The following is a 16,061-nucleotide window of genomic DNA, read 5'->3' as shown; positions in this document are numbered from 1 at the left end:
TCGGAGTCTACTACTTCTTTCTTGTCAAAATACGCTCGCATCAGTTCCTCCCACTCCATCATGGAGCACTTATCAGTACCATCTCCACGATAATAGAGTGGTGCAGTTACCTCAGACTTCACTACCAGATTTAACTTAGAAGCATTAATAATGGTTGCATTCGACACATTACTCTCTGAAACATTAGGGTTATCTCCTAAATAACCACTAGGTGGCAGACTAGAGTGTCTAGCCTGCAGCAAACTGTCTCTGATAGCTTCACCAATTTCAGATCCAATTTGTCTGATAAGGCTACTCATGTCACTTGGAAGTCCTGAATCAGGTTTGGTAAATTCTAGGTTGCCAGGGTTTGTAATTGGACTACAGCTCACGTCAGGTCCAGCATCAACTGGTAATTTATTTGTTCTGCCCCTCCCAGTGCTCGCGTGTTTAGGACCCATAAACTGAAAACCTCTGTCAGGTGTGGTTGGAAGCGCACCCCTTCCTCTACCAGCCATAATCACGCTGTGTTCAACTGCTAACCCCTCAATTTATTAGTAAGCAGACAAATAATATTGACCCACTATCAAATCGTCCTTAAAGTCAAGCACCTATACTTGTTTTATAGAATAGAACAACATACATAAGGAGTTGTCCCTCCGAAAGATAGGGAAATCAGAGTCCAAACCAGCCACAGATGAAACGCTCCAGTCACGCCAAGCAGCGATGATGTCACCACAGCCCCAGGACAAACAGTCACTCTTGCAGCATCCCAGGCGGCCAGCTACCAGCAAACCAAACGTCGGGTCACGGCACCATTTTGTAGTGGATGTCCTTCTGCGTTGTGTGTTTGTGGAAAAATGAAAAGATCCAACGCTATGATGCGGTAGTCACGTGGTTTATTTTCAGCTGCACAATCTGCATCAGAATATAACAGACACCATCAGACAGCAACGGGAAAATGTCTAGTCTAGCCGTGCCTCTCACCACACTGACATTCTCATTATGTACGCTCTCACAGTAAAATGAATAGACAGACTCAACATCACTATCCAAGGAGGAACCTTCATTTCGCCCCACATTGCCCTCCCCCCAATGGAGGCTCTCTAGTTTCCCTGAGGTGTGTCATCTCTTCGTCTGCCAGAGCTTTCTCCTGGCACAGTTCTATCACAATCAAAGCTTCTATGTCCCGAGGAAAAGCACTTGAAGCAGAGATTGTACATCCTGCAATGGGGCGTGACTGGAGCGTTTCAGATGACATTCCGTGAACTAGCGAAGGCTATAACATATATCTACAATTATAAAATCAAGAATAGTAATATAAAAGAAAACAGAAAAATAAACCATAAAATAAATACCATAATGATCCATTTACGTACCTGCATCAGAATATAACAGACACCATCAGACAGCAACGGGAAAATGTCTAGTCTAGCCGTGCCTGTTAACCATTGCATACTGTTACATGTCACATTCTTATTACAAGAAAAATACATTCAAGCCACGCATGAATCATTAAAGTTAGACGGGTTTAATTTTATACAATCCTAAATGTGCAATCAGCACGTGTAGCAGTAGCCATTGCATGACATAAGACTTCAATTAAACACATTTTTACAACAGTCATACCTTGGATTCCTAATTCCTCAAAATAAAAATGTTCATAAACAAATACATTTGGTACAAAAAAATCCATAAACAGTAATTAATTAACCATACAAACACTTTTTAACACTTTTTAATTTCTTTAAGGAGCTGATAAAAACATACCTCTCACCACACTGACATTCCGTGAACTAGAGAGGGCGCCCGGAAATTACATCAGCTCTACCCTTTCTCTCACACACCCAGGTGACTTGAAATGACCACTGCTTCCTTTTTATATTCAAAATTAACATTTCTCATTTCAGAGAAAAAGCAAAAACAATAGCACGGAAAACTATTTATACAGACTTAAGGAAACAAAAATAATAATATTACTGTGATCACATGACCAATTATCACCGTTCCAACTTCTCCCGATATAAATTTCAAAATAAAAGTCTCCTGCATTGGTACCATTAATGAACAGTAATTTCAATAATCTAGTGTAACAACATTACACTTGCCACACGAGCCGTCTGCTTTGTTGCACGAAGAGACAAGTCTGTGGCCCGGCGTAAGTCCACTACGCCTACCTTGCAGAGCCCCGCCAGTGCTCAAGTCTCTCAGCAGGTCAGCCTGGTAGGCGTGCAAAACCACCATGGTGTGCAATGCGCCAACCTGACCTGCTGCCTAAAGAGCTTTTCCCTCCAGGGAAGATAAAAAGTCTACACAGCTTGAAAGGAAGTAATAGCTTTTCAGGAAGGATGATGTCCCAGAAGAGAGATAGCCTGGAAGCGTCTCTTTTATCTGGGTGTCATCATATAACTCCGCGCTTCTACCTCAACTATATTTAAATAAATAAATAAGTTGATGGCAGGAAAGCACGGGATGAATACAGCTTACTCCATGAAAGGGTTAACTCATATGGAGATTGCCAAGAAAAGGGGAGTTGAGGCTCCGCCCCCCGACAGAACCTGCCGTCTATGTTTTTATTTATTTATTTTTAAGTGCTTAGAGGCTATTACCATCTCCGCGGAAGCAAGCATTCACAAGAAGCGCAGTGCGCGCTTGAGAGCAGACAGAGGGATTTCCCGATCCGATGAGAACGCGAAAGAAAGGAGTTTTAAATTCGTCTCTCACTGCTCTGCCGGATGCATGTGTTTAAGCCCCAGGAATGCGCGGCGGATCGATGATTCTCAAGGAATGCGAGGCGCGCGTGTAGCACTTAATCGAAGCAGTAAAGTGTAGAGATCGCCCTCCGATAAGGATTATACACACGGAGGGACATCTCGTTTAAACTCTGCCATTATCGGTGAGTCAAACACTTATTTTTGCTGGTTAGACACACACGCTCACAACTAGGTGAAGACAAGAATCTGAGGAATGTTTCCGGTTCACTCCTATTTATAACCTGCAGGTGCATCCTATCAGATGACGTCACCTGACCGAGGTTATAAAAGCCCAAAATTTGGCATGTTTGGTACACACATGCTTCACAACCGGCAACATGACAAGATGTTCCCATAGCGTTTTCACGCAGTATCGAGTGTAGCCTTTGAAAGGGAACTGATTAGTTACTTCCATATGTTATCTTCGCTGTCAGAGAAACACTGCAAGTGTCTACCAGCTTCACTCTGTTGAAGCTGATATATCGATGGAGGAGACACAGTTTGTTAGACAAGTGCTCCTTCTGGTCTCCAGTGCTAACTTCCTGGCACAGTGGTATGTCATCAAGTGCATAGATCCAGTGAACTATAGACTGCAACAGCTGAATAAGAGAAGAACTGCTGATATGTATTATATTAGTTTATTAAAAAAGTTGACTACCCGTTAGCATGTTCATTAGCCATTTTCACACACTTTGTCAAAAAACAGGAATGGAAACTGGTGCAACGAGGAGACAACTTGCTCCTGTCACAAAACCAAAAACTAAACAAACTCATTGTGCAGTTCCAGGATGTGTTCTCCCCTGAACCAGGGCTTCAAAACCTGATAAACATATCCAAACCTGAAAGCCCGCTGTCACATCATCGAGAATGTGATTGTTTAAATGCTGGAAGAAACACTAACTGAAAAGGGGGGAGTGGAAGCATGATTTTGGAGTGGGAATAAAGTAGTGAAGCAGATCCGAGGGTGCTAATCCGACTGAAGGGAATATCTGCCAACGACACAACATTCTTCTCTGAAACAGTTGTCACAAAAACAGCCCGCTGGAACTCCTCACTCCCTACACCTTAAGATTCTTCCTGGGTGCCCTTTTATGGAGGATCACATGATCCAGTACATCATCGGGATTCCCTTGTGACATGTCTGTGTAGTTTTGCGAAAGTTAAACTCCACAACCAAACAGTCACTGGGACAAAATAAATTACAATGAATTCGTTTCTCGGCGCAGGTGGGCTTAATTAACCTTCACTTAATTCCCCACCCTATAAAATGACCCTCTTATATGGCGGAACTACATGGGTGCCCCCAGTCTCCACCGTATGAGGAGAGCATCCATACTACCGCTTTACATAAATCACATAAAATGACAGCAGGGACACTTTTGTTTTCAATAACTAAATATCATACAACAACATTAGGTGATAGGTTGTTTATATAAGTTGCTGCTGTCATCTGCTACCTAAAAGTGAGTCATTGTACAGTGCAATGGCAAATGGTAGGAATGATTTCCTAAACTGTTTTTTTTTTTTTGTGTGACTGCAAAGCTAAATATGTCTGTAAGAGAATTAACTCTTCTGCCTCTGTATGGGATCATGTAGTGGGTGAAATGGATTTTCCATGATTGATAGAAGCTTGTTTAGTGATCAGTTGTCCCTCACTGTTTTTAACCTGTCCCTTTTGAGTCTGACTATATGTTCAGACTTGAGAATGATTTTATTGATCTTGCCTGCATCCCTGGCACTGATATGGCTCCCGCAGCAGACCACAGCACTATAAAGGGAACATGCCACAACAGAATGAAAAAAGAAAGATTTTTTAGCATCCTTTTACAGCTCACAGCAATTAAACTGGTTAAACTATGTGAGAAAATATTTTTTTCCGATGTTTAAAGGTTTAAAAGAAATACCTCACCTTAGATGGTACCAGTGTAAAACCTGTAAAAAGTCACAATCAAAGAAACTGTGTCTTAAATTGATACGATGCTTTCATAATTTACAAATTAAATTATATAGGATGTCATCCCTTGGCCTAGCAGGTTTTTTTGCCAGTAAAGTAAGCTTGTGTGTATTCTTTTGTGTTGCAGACCCTCAGCTAAATATCAAAGTAAGCTAATTGACAGAACTTAGAAATATAAATAGAATAGAAATGGACAGAACTAAAGACATTAGGGTTTATTTAACATGTGTGTAAAAAGTATTGTCATTTTAATTGTAATTTTGTAATTTTAACAATTTTATTCAGAAAACAAAAAATAAATAAAATGCTAAATGTCAGGAAGTGCTCAGTGGTTAACCCTTAGTAGTCAGAAGGTGTTTTAGATCCCTCACGAGATTCTGACATGTCCAGTGTATTTTTCAGTTACATATAAACATATAAATGTCTGCAAAAAGTCTGATAATATTGTGTTCAGCACAAACTGGGCTAAAACAATACAGTATATAAGCAGCATGCATGTACACTGTAAAAAAAAATTATGTAAAATTACAGTAAATTACTGGCAGCAGTTTTGCCAGTAAAATGCTGTTTTATTACAGTATTTGTACTGTAGAAATAGACTACAGTACATTGCTGTATTTTGCTATACAGTTTATTACTGTGATTTTGTACTGTTTACTGTATTTTAGTGGTAAATAATTATTCGGACAACTTGTATTTTTACAGTCCCAATAGTCACCAAAAAATAAGCTTTGACACCTCTTTGGACCCATCATGCCATAATATTGCCTGACAGCCCTTGGTTGATTGTTCTAGGTATGCATGGATAGATAAAGTTTATACACTGATCAGCCATAACAATATGACCACCTACTTAATATAGGGTAGGAAACCTTGTTGACACCAAAACAACCCTGACCCAATCTGAACTTTCTTACTGCAAGCCTAGTGGAAGAGACAAATCGCTGGATGCTGTCTATAGAGGGCTATGCAGTAACTTAGGGAGAGTCATTTCTATTGGGTCTTGCCACACTGTTCGCCAGCTTTTATAAATTCAACCTACAGTATCAGAACGAGGCATGCTGCACACAAAAAAATAAGCTTTGACACCTCTTTGATACTGAACAGGAATAAAAACCTGTTGGTAACAAACATTCAGTGACTGACATGATGGTTCCTCACCTACAATACAAGACAATGCATTAAGCAACATGGGAAGTGATATCAACATACCTTTGAATAAACTCCAGTGTGCAGCATGCCTCGTTCTGATGTGCTTTTTCTGGATTTTTGGTTGATATTCTGTCTCAATCCATTACCATAAACCTATAATAAAAATGATAGACCCTTCATTTACTTGTAAGTGGGCAAACTTAGAAAATCTATGGGGTATCAAATGCTTATTTCCCCCACTGTAATAATAAAAAAGTGAAATCATAATTTTTGTATATAAAGAAATTGTATTATCATGACTACTACTGTATGCAAAGTTTCTGATGTAGGCTAAATATCTTAAAAATAATTTATCTTACTGATTATTTTATTACTTATAATCCATTTCAGATCGATAGGAAAAAATGTCTCAGCTTTTACCAATTTACATGATTACAGTCTATTTAAGTTGCACTTTTGGGTGGTACAGGGGGATGTCTATTACAGCTGTGCTCTGCTCTTAAATCAGTCGCAATTCAGAGTAATTTGTGAAATGCCAGGTGGCACAAAGGGTCATTTTCATTTGACGCAGTTTTCAGCTTAAGTCATAAAAAAGTCATATGTTGTATTGAAGAAACACTAGTCATGGTAATTTCCACATTCGAGTTCTTTATGCAACAAAAATGAAAAATCTAAACCAAAGCTATTGACATTTATTGTACAATAATGATCAATGTACAATGTTGTTTAGACAGACAATCAAGTTCACTAACTAAAAATTTTATTTGTACAAAGAATGAACTGTTATATAGATTATATAGATTATTGTTATTATTTAAAAAAAAAAAGTTACATCTAAAGACATTAACCTTTAAATATAGAAATAACCGGAAAAAAAGGCTTTTAGAATAAAACATTAGAATAACTAAAAAAATACACTCTTAAAATGCTGGGTTGTTTCTTTAAACACCTTAGGTTATTTTGACCCAAGAACTGGTTTATTCTTTCTTCTTTGGTTTCTTCAAACGGCCTGCAAAATGTTTTAAATATTATCGTTAAATGTTGTTTCAAGAGTTGTTTAGGCGAGAATGCATGTGTGTACAGCTCAAAACCTTCATCGGTTATCAAAGATCGTCTATTAAAAAAATCAATTCAGAGATTTGAGCTCCAGGCAATGCCCATGTACGTACCTCATGTAACCCGCCTCTCCTCAGAAAGAAATTCAGCTGAGGTATTTTTATTTCAAACTGGTATTATTTGGTAGAATGTGGTTATGGTATAATATATCACGGCTGTGTGACGCATCCTGTTCTCTGCGTTTCAGACCCTTTGGTGGAGGCTGTTGATGTTTATTTTAAAGTTTTACGAGCCTCTTTGATATGAGGCCTTTCTAAAGACCTGCACTGTTTCAGGCCTCTTCTTAAATTTGTGTAAATTTAAAATTCTTTAGATTCTAGATTCTAAAATTTACATAGTTATCATTTTTAATCTTTGGAATGGAAGAAATTTAGATTTTCCTTATCATACCATGCATTGTATTTTTTAATCACTCTACAGACAGTTATTTTTTGGGGTATTTTTATAAAATTTTTTAATTTTAGATTTTATTTTAAAATGAAAAAAAAGTCCATTTGTATTTTCTATTTGTAAAATATTATAAAAATCATGTGTTGTGTATCGAGCAATTAAAAACAATATAATAAATGTTATGATAGGAAAACTTTACATCTCTTCCATTCCAGTAATTAAAAAACGATAACTGTCAATTTTGAAATCTGCAGAAGCTCAGTGATCCGCACACAACATCATAATCTTTGTATGATAAATTGACTTGTGGCATGAATCCACAATGAGCGCTGTCTCTGCAGCGCTGTGCAAAACGCACGCTGCGTATAGTGGACTGCACACTGCCTCTCGTGGGCACGCCTTTCTCTGAATATGCCGTTTTAACGGGGGTGGGGATAAAAAAAAACTGCACGGGCAAAAGTAGACGAATGATTATAAATGCGTAGAGGAAAACAGCAAAAAAACAAAAACAGACTCTGGGCATTTCAATAATTCATGGATAAATTGATGTCTTTGGTTTTGGCTGTGATGAAGGTGAGCATGTCATCTTGTTATCTCTGCAGCAGAGTTTTCTGGCTACGAGTGTTACACATGATAAAGTATAAAGTCTCACTGTGTTGTGTTAAAATTTACTTTGCTTAAATTCACTGCAAATAAGATACACCTATATATAATCTAAATTCTAAATGTGGACTTTAATTTTAGTACTGTATATTCATTTAATGTTTAACTTAAATTGTTTAAGGTTTTGCCGGCGGTGATACAGCGGGTAATGTACAGTGGTACAACGGGGGTGTTACTGGGATGTAAAAATGTCATTTGTTAAAACGTTTTCATTATTTATTTGAGAACATTATGATGATCATCACAACCTACTAAATTTAATTCTTATAATAACACAAAAAACATGACGGAGAAGCATGTTCTGACAATGTTTCAGTTTTATGGTTGATAAATCTACTACAAATTTAAAGAACACAAGATATAAGATGACACAAAACCCTACACACGTAGCTTTTCTAAAATTAAGAGGACATTAAGCATTTTAAAAGAAATTAAGCCTCTTAAAACCCCCCCTCTCTACTCTGCACAAGTTTTAACTTAGGAGCTGTTTTTTAAAATAAGATGTTTTGTGAATCATTTTTATCTTTATTGAGAATTAGGCCTAAATTTAAAGGAAAATTCAAAAAAAAAAAATCATAATCAGGTCAACCGAGTTGACCAAATTCCGAGTTGCTCAAATTCCCCCCTCTTGGTCGGCGACTGCGAGTGCCGTCACTCCCCACACAATCCCGCCCCACAGCATAGACCTGCCCCTGATGCTGATTGACAGGTTTCTGTGTAATGTGTTGGGAATGCAACTGCAAATGGATTAGCAATTGCATTTGAATTTTGGCTGGTTTGACCGCGACGCAGAGAAAGTGAAAAAGCAAACGTGGTTATTGATTTTGCTATTTAAATATGACAGGCTCATGACTTGTAAGACATGGGAAATACAAATGCAAATGGACTTTTCTTTTTCATTTGAAATTTGGCATTCAGTTACGTTCACAAAGGCGAAACAGGAAACGTTAATGCAAAGTTTGCAATTGCATTTAAATTATGGCACACTTTGTGCGTCCACATATGGGAAACGCAATTGCAAATGTAATTTGCAATTTCTTTTGAATATTGTCTGGGATATAATATTGCCACTCTGACACTTTAAGACATTTCAATGCCACTTTAAAACACTTAAAAAAAAAAAAAAAAAAATATATATATATATATATATATATATATATATATATATTTATATATATATTCCCCCCCCCATATTCCTATATTCTATTATTTTTACATGCCCTTATTTGTACAGTTGTTAATTTTACTAGTTACATTTATTTTCCTTTGTATTTTATGTTATTTCTTTTATTAATATTTATTCCTTATATATAGTTTTTTTTTTCTTCTTCTTTTTAAGGTCACATAAGGTTCGTATAAGCATTTCACTGCATATCGTAATGTGTATGTAAATTTGAATTTGAATTAGAATTTTTAGATATCGCTCCATACTCGTCCATGTGTTGAATATTTCACATGCAGTCAGACTTTCTGGATTAGATCACTCAGTGCTCTTATTCCTAATTATGGTATTATGGTTAGCTTGGATCAGATCTGTATCTCATCTCATGAAGTTGAGAAATTGGCTAATGACACTGCCCAAGCCCTAGGTGTGATATCTACCACACTACAATTACATCGCATGATGATTTTGCAAAATTGAGTTGCTTTAGATTACATTTTAGCACAACAGCGGGGTACCTGTGTGATTGTAGGCCCTGAATGTTGTACGGACATTTTTGACCCTACCATAAACCTAACTTAGAGGAGTTACGTGATCGTGTTATACATATTGATCAATTAACAAGGATAGTATTGGGGCCTGGCTAGGTTCCTGGTGGATATATGGCCATGAAATTTTATTAGCTTTCATGGTTTTCCTTTTTATTCTTCTGTTAGCTTATGTGAATATTCGTTGCTGTTATTTGTGTGTTTCTTAAAGTGTAAAACGCACTCACATAGCAGAAACTACAATAATGTTGACTCCTAGGCCTAATGCCTACATTTGACGTGACCTTTTTCTTATTTTATGCTCGGTATGCGGGTTAGAAGTCTAAGTCCTATTTCGTTGTGGAATATGTAAACGAGTAATCGCCTGGCCAGTGGTTACAGATTGTAAGATATGTTTCAAAAGATTAAGCTTACTGTTATGAATGCTTTTAGGGCATTCACAGGGGGGAATTGAGGGATTTATTTCCAATTTTCCTTAATATTTGATATGAATATGGCGCAATCATTAATAATGGATTCATGTGAGCGTGATCTTTGTAAGTGTCCTTGTTTACTTAGTAAGTGCTCTCGTTTACTTAGTTCTCGCATGATGTTTTTAACCTTGATTGTATTTTTCTTCCATTGTTTTTACAATTTTCGTAGTATAAAATGGGTGTTTTGCCATTTATGTTTGGATTTCATTGCCTAGGCTGACTGATTGACTGATCTTTTTCAGCTGAATCCTGGCTCTGAGTTTCCTGATTCCTTGATCATCTAATGCTCTGGTCAGATCCAGAAGATTTTATTTTTATTTACAACAATGATCTAAATAGCGGATTACATTTTTAAAAATATAACTAAATATCTGAGTGATTTAGTTATATTCAATTCAATTCAATTCAATTCAATTTTATTTGTATAGTGCTTTTAGCAATTTTCATTGCCGCAAAGCAGCTTTACATGTGAATTTGTATGAATCAAAATGGTCAGTTTGTCCCTGATGAGCAAGCCGAGGGCGACGGTGGGAAGGAAAAACTCCCTGAGATGGTAATAGGAAGAAACCTTGAGAGGAACCAGACTCAACAGGGAACCCATCCTCATTTGGGTGAAACAGAAAGCAGTAAATGATCTGCATTTATACAGTGTGTAGGGTGGGAGGCAGTTCAGCTATAATAGCTGATGTTAATTGATGTTAATATGGAGTCCAGGTAGTTATTGAAGACCCATGTAGACTTGTAAGAAGTTCCAGTCATGAACTATCGAACTGTCAAGTCCCCAGAGAAACAGTTGCCAACACCAGTCAAGGCCAGAACCATTTTCTAGGTAGAGAGAATCATTCCCAGACACCAGACGCATCCCAGAGAGACACCCGGGGCATCCATGTGATGAGATCTTCAGCCAGAAGCGGGGCACCAGGATGGGTCAGACAGGTCCGGAGGGCAGAGGGAGTCTGGATCACTGGCAGCTCAGGAACGACATGTGTAGCTCGACAGAGAGAGAGAGAAAGAGTAAAAGGGGGGGACAGGAGGAGAGAGGAAAAAGAAAGAGGGGGGGAAAGAGAAGAAGAGGAGAGATGGCAGTTAGGTATGATCACAGTCACACAATGTATAATGTGAATGTATATTAACTGTAGAGTGCAAGCAGAGACTCCGGCAGGACTAACTATGACAGCATAACTAAAAGGGAGAGCCAGAAGGAAACACAAACATGAGGGCTTCCTGACATGTAAAGCAAACAATCACCTCACCGTCAGCAAACCTGAGTGATCAATGAGAGTGAGGAAGACAGCATCCAAACATACCAGTTCACCATAATACTCTACGTCCATGAGTCCCCCAGATCTGCTCCTTTACCTAAGGCTAATCTATTTATAAAAATGCTTGGCTAAATAAATAGGTTTTTAGCCTGGACTTAAACACTGAGACTGTGTCTGAGTCCCGAACACTATTTGGAAGACTATTCCATAACTTTGGGGCTTTGTAAGAAAAAGCTCTGCCCCCAGCTGTATTTTTCATAATACGTGGTACTGACAAGCAGCCTGCATCCTTTGATCGAAGTAGGCGTGGCGGATCGTAAGACACTAGCAGTTCGCTCAGGTACTGCGGCGCGAGATCATTTAATGCTTTATATGTCAAGAGTAGTATTTTAAAATCAATGCGAAATTTCACAGGGAGTCAATGGAGTGAAGATAAAATAGGGGTGATGTGCTCATATCTTCTGGTTCTGGTGAGGACTCTCGCTGCTGCATTCTGGACTAGCTGAAGCTTATTTATGCATCTAGCTGAACAACCAGACAGTAAGGCATTACAATAGTCCAACCTAGAGGTAATAAAAGCATGAACTAGTTTTTCTGCGTCGTTTAGCGACAATAAATTTCTTATTCTGGCAATATTTCTGAGGTGAAAGAATGCTATCCTGGTAATATTATATGTGGTGGTGTAGTGGTTAGCACCTTGGCCTTGCACCTCCAGGGCCCACGTTTGATTCCCAGCCAGGCTCAATTCTCGTCTCTGTGTGCATGGAAGTCGCATGTTCTACCTGTGCTTTTTTTCTGGGTACTCTGGTTTCCTCCCACAGTCCAACAACATGTAGATTAGGTTAATTGGTGTTCTTAAGTTGCCCATAGTGTGTGTATGTCTGTGTGCCCTGCGATGGATTGGCAACCTGTTCAGGTGTACCCTGCCTCGTGCCCTAAGTCTCACGGGATAAGCTCAAGGCCCCCTGGGACCCTGAATAAAGGATTAAGCGGTATAGAAGATGAGTGAGTGAGACTGAACTAAATACAGTAAATGAGTACTTAAATGGTGGATCGGATGCATTAGATTACTCAGTACATAAAAAAAGTAATTCAAGTACTCTATTGCGTTACTTTGTAACATGTTACACCCAACACTGCTAATAACATTAATTTACCATCAACTTAAAGACAGAAAGAAAACATTTAACCCAGCTCACCTGCTTAACATCTGTATTTTTTCAGTTGTGTTGAATGTTAAAAGTATGTACTCAAAAATGTGAGACCTATAATTAGGAATTCTCCTTGTGAATGTATTGTGCATCTCTTAAAAATGCTTGGCAATTTGAAATGTCAGCAATTTTGGTAAATGACTTAATATTCTTTTTTATATTGTCAGGGCAAGATCTTAACCTGACTTGTTATACCATATTGGAGAATGATCGGAGAAAGAATTCAGATCTGCTTACTTGCAACAAATACATTCGGTCTCCAGGGACCCAGATACATAATTCTGTGATATAAAAAAAAAATCTCTAGTGCCTTTCTGGTATTTACACTAATATGGTTTTATTAAATACATCTAAATGCTTAATTATAAAATGTGTAGTGTAAGGATGTCATATTCAAGACAATGTCCCACCCTAGTTTTACATTAACAGGGTTCTAATTTACTTTTTCTAAATCTGATGAGATACTAAACCCAATTTTTTGGGCAATCTTTTGAGTCAGACCTACTGGCTTGTAAGGCATGCCCTTGGTAAAGGAGTGCTATAAGGTCACTAAATCATCTGGACCTGAAGCTTTATTGGTTTATAGCTGACTGGATATATATTGTACTTGAGTGGCGGTAACAACAATCATGTCAGTCTCGCTACAACACAGATTAGCCTTATCTTCAGGATTAAACCTTATGAAGAATATGCTTAATTTATTTAACAATTTATACTGTCATGTAACATACATATGATGCACGTTTTGTAAGATCACTTACCTTCTTTACCTCTTTATCCTGTATTCATGGTGGCAGGGGGAATGAAAGGGTACACCCTGGACAGGGGGGCAATCCATCGCAAACTCCATGCACACAGAGACGGAAATCAAGCTTGGACGAGAATTGAACCCGGACCCTTGACGTGCAAGATGACTGTGCTAACCACTACACCACCGTGCCACCGATTTTTGTAAGACCTTTTAGAAAATTATTCATTCCCTTCCCATGTCTATTTAGTCACACCATATGAAAACAAACAAAATGTCAAATCATTAAATCAAATATGTTTATTGGGCTGATTGTCTAAAATAAAATGTTCAAGTGATGACATGACTTTCACACACACACACACACACACACACACACACACACACACACACACACACACACACACTCGCATGTGCACACACTCAACTGCATATACAGTAGAACCTTGTATTGCTAGCACAATTCATGCTTGTACATCAAAGCACTCATATATCAAGGTGAATTTAATAAAATGATTAATACAAAGAATAAAATAAAATAAATTAAACTGGACTTTACCTTTAAAAATAATTTTGGCTGTAGACACACACACACACACACACACACACCAGTTTACCGATAGAGACTCCTACTCTCATTAGCGTGCGGACACACACACACTCTCACTCTCATTAGCGTGCGGACACACACACACGCACACGCACACACACACACGCACACACACACACACCAGCTTGCATACAGAGCCAGAGAGAGCAGGGGAAAAATGCTTTATGTGCGCACACATGGTCACAGTGTTATAGTAAACAGTGACTATACGACACACCTACACTGCGACTGAGGATGGGAGATCCACAATCACTATTTTACAAAATCTTTAGTGCTACCAAATAAACATATAATATGTGTTTTATATTTTTTATTATCCTTGCTACTTTATTATTTCATAGAGGTGTTCATTATGTTTTAACAGGGAAACTACAATTTTATTATGAAATATTTAAATAAATAATTTAGGAGGACACATTATTTTTACTTAAAAAAAAAAAATCTAATATTCTTTGGATCACTGCATGTTAATTTGAAGTATTGTTGGCATTCTCCTTATAATGTGTATTTGTATTTAACATTTATAATTGCTAATTGATCAAATATAGTTCATACCTTTCTTCAATGAATATCTTATCACTATGGTAATATTTTTTTAGGGGGGTTTCATTTTATATATAACTGAAAAATAAATACTGCTATTAGATAATACAGAACAGTATTACATAGGAGTTAAATGTGTTATAGAATTTTAAAGTAATCAATTTATAATATAACAGTAAAATTCAGGAATATTATCAAAAGGAATGAAAAAAAACTTTTTAAGGAACAACACTGATTAATGTAGAGTCTGTCTGAAATATTTCTAGAGTTATGATTAATTTAATGCACCTCCTAAACCACACGTAAAACAGAGCATAAATAATTGGATTAATGGCAGAGTTAAGACAAAACAAGATTGATAAATACTGAAATGTTTCTATCTGTATTTCAATAACATTGCCCAATAAACTGTAAATAAAATATGGAAGTAAACACACCAGAAACACAGAGACTAAAATGCCGAGGACTTTAGCTGCTTTTCTCTCAGATTTCATTGAGTGTGAGGTGATTTTCTGTGTTTTAGTCTGTGTGTAATTATGAAGCTCTCTGATAGCAGTGGCATGTTTCTTAACAATCAAAAAAACCAGAGTATAGAATATGATTATGACAGAAAGTGGAAATATGAATGAAAATACAAGATCAATTACAGACCAAAACTCATTCAGAGGGAGAAAACACTCTCCAGGACAGTTTACAAAACTTTTGGCAATTCCATTAAAATATAAGAGTGCTACACTATAGACCAGCACTAGACACCAGTTAAAACCAATTATTAAACAGGTTATTCTCACAGAGACAATGTTCAGATAGAGAAAAGGATTTGAGAGAGCCAAATATCGGTCCACAGCAATCTGTGCAACGGTATAAATTGATATTGTGAGAAAACCACTAATCAACCAGTACAAGGTGCAGAAAACTCTCCCCAAAATCCAGCATGACTCAATAGTCCAAATTAAAATTGGAAGCATCACAAAAATGCCAGCAAATAAATCTGATACAGCCAGAGAGAGCACAAGCATGTTAGTCGGTGTGTGCAGCTGCTTAAAGTAAATAACAGAGATGATGACGAGCATATTTCCACACACTGTTAGCAGAACCACAGCAGTTGAACACACATACAGTAAGATATAAACTGCAGGAGATACAGATCTCTCTGGACAGGAGAAATGCTCACAGTGATCCGACTGGTTAAACTCTGTCACATTCATAAAAAAATATATTTCTCTAATCGCTAAAGAGTTTAAAGTAAATAGTAACTGTAATTTTGCATAATCAAATGACTTAATCAAATGGCTCAAGCAGCTCTGGTGGTTTTATATCTTAGAAATTATTTACACCTCCCTAATGTGAATGACAATATGATAGATATGATGTAATGGTGGTTGAAAGAAAATGACTCAGTTAATATCTCTATTGTGAGATACCTATTATGATTATATCAGATCAAATCATATCATAATGTCTGATTTTAACTACATTAAGCTTCCTCTTATGTTA

General features: G+C 37.3%; 1 protein-coding gene across 1 annotated transcript; it reads right to left on the bottom strand.

Moving 5' to 3' along the window:
* Nucleotides 1–14,782: 14,782 nt before the first annotated feature.
* Nucleotides 14,783–15,772, bottom strand: LOC128541500 (trace amine-associated receptor 6-like). The gene has a single exon (XM_053511957.1). It carries the CDS (start codon nucleotides 15,770–15,772, stop codon nucleotides 14,783–14,785), a length of 990 nt encoding a protein of 329 aa, XP_053367932.1.
* Between the last annotated feature and the right edge of the window lie 289 nt (nucleotides 15,773–16,061).

The sequence above is a fragment of the Clarias gariepinus genome, chromosome 2, assembly GCF_024256425.1.
Source record: "Clarias gariepinus isolate MV-2021 ecotype Netherlands chromosome 2, CGAR_prim_01v2, whole genome shotgun sequence".
NCBI lineage: Eukaryota > Metazoa > Chordata > Actinopteri > Siluriformes > Clariidae > Clarias > Clarias gariepinus.
This window is presented reverse-complemented; position numbering and strand designations above follow the sequence as displayed.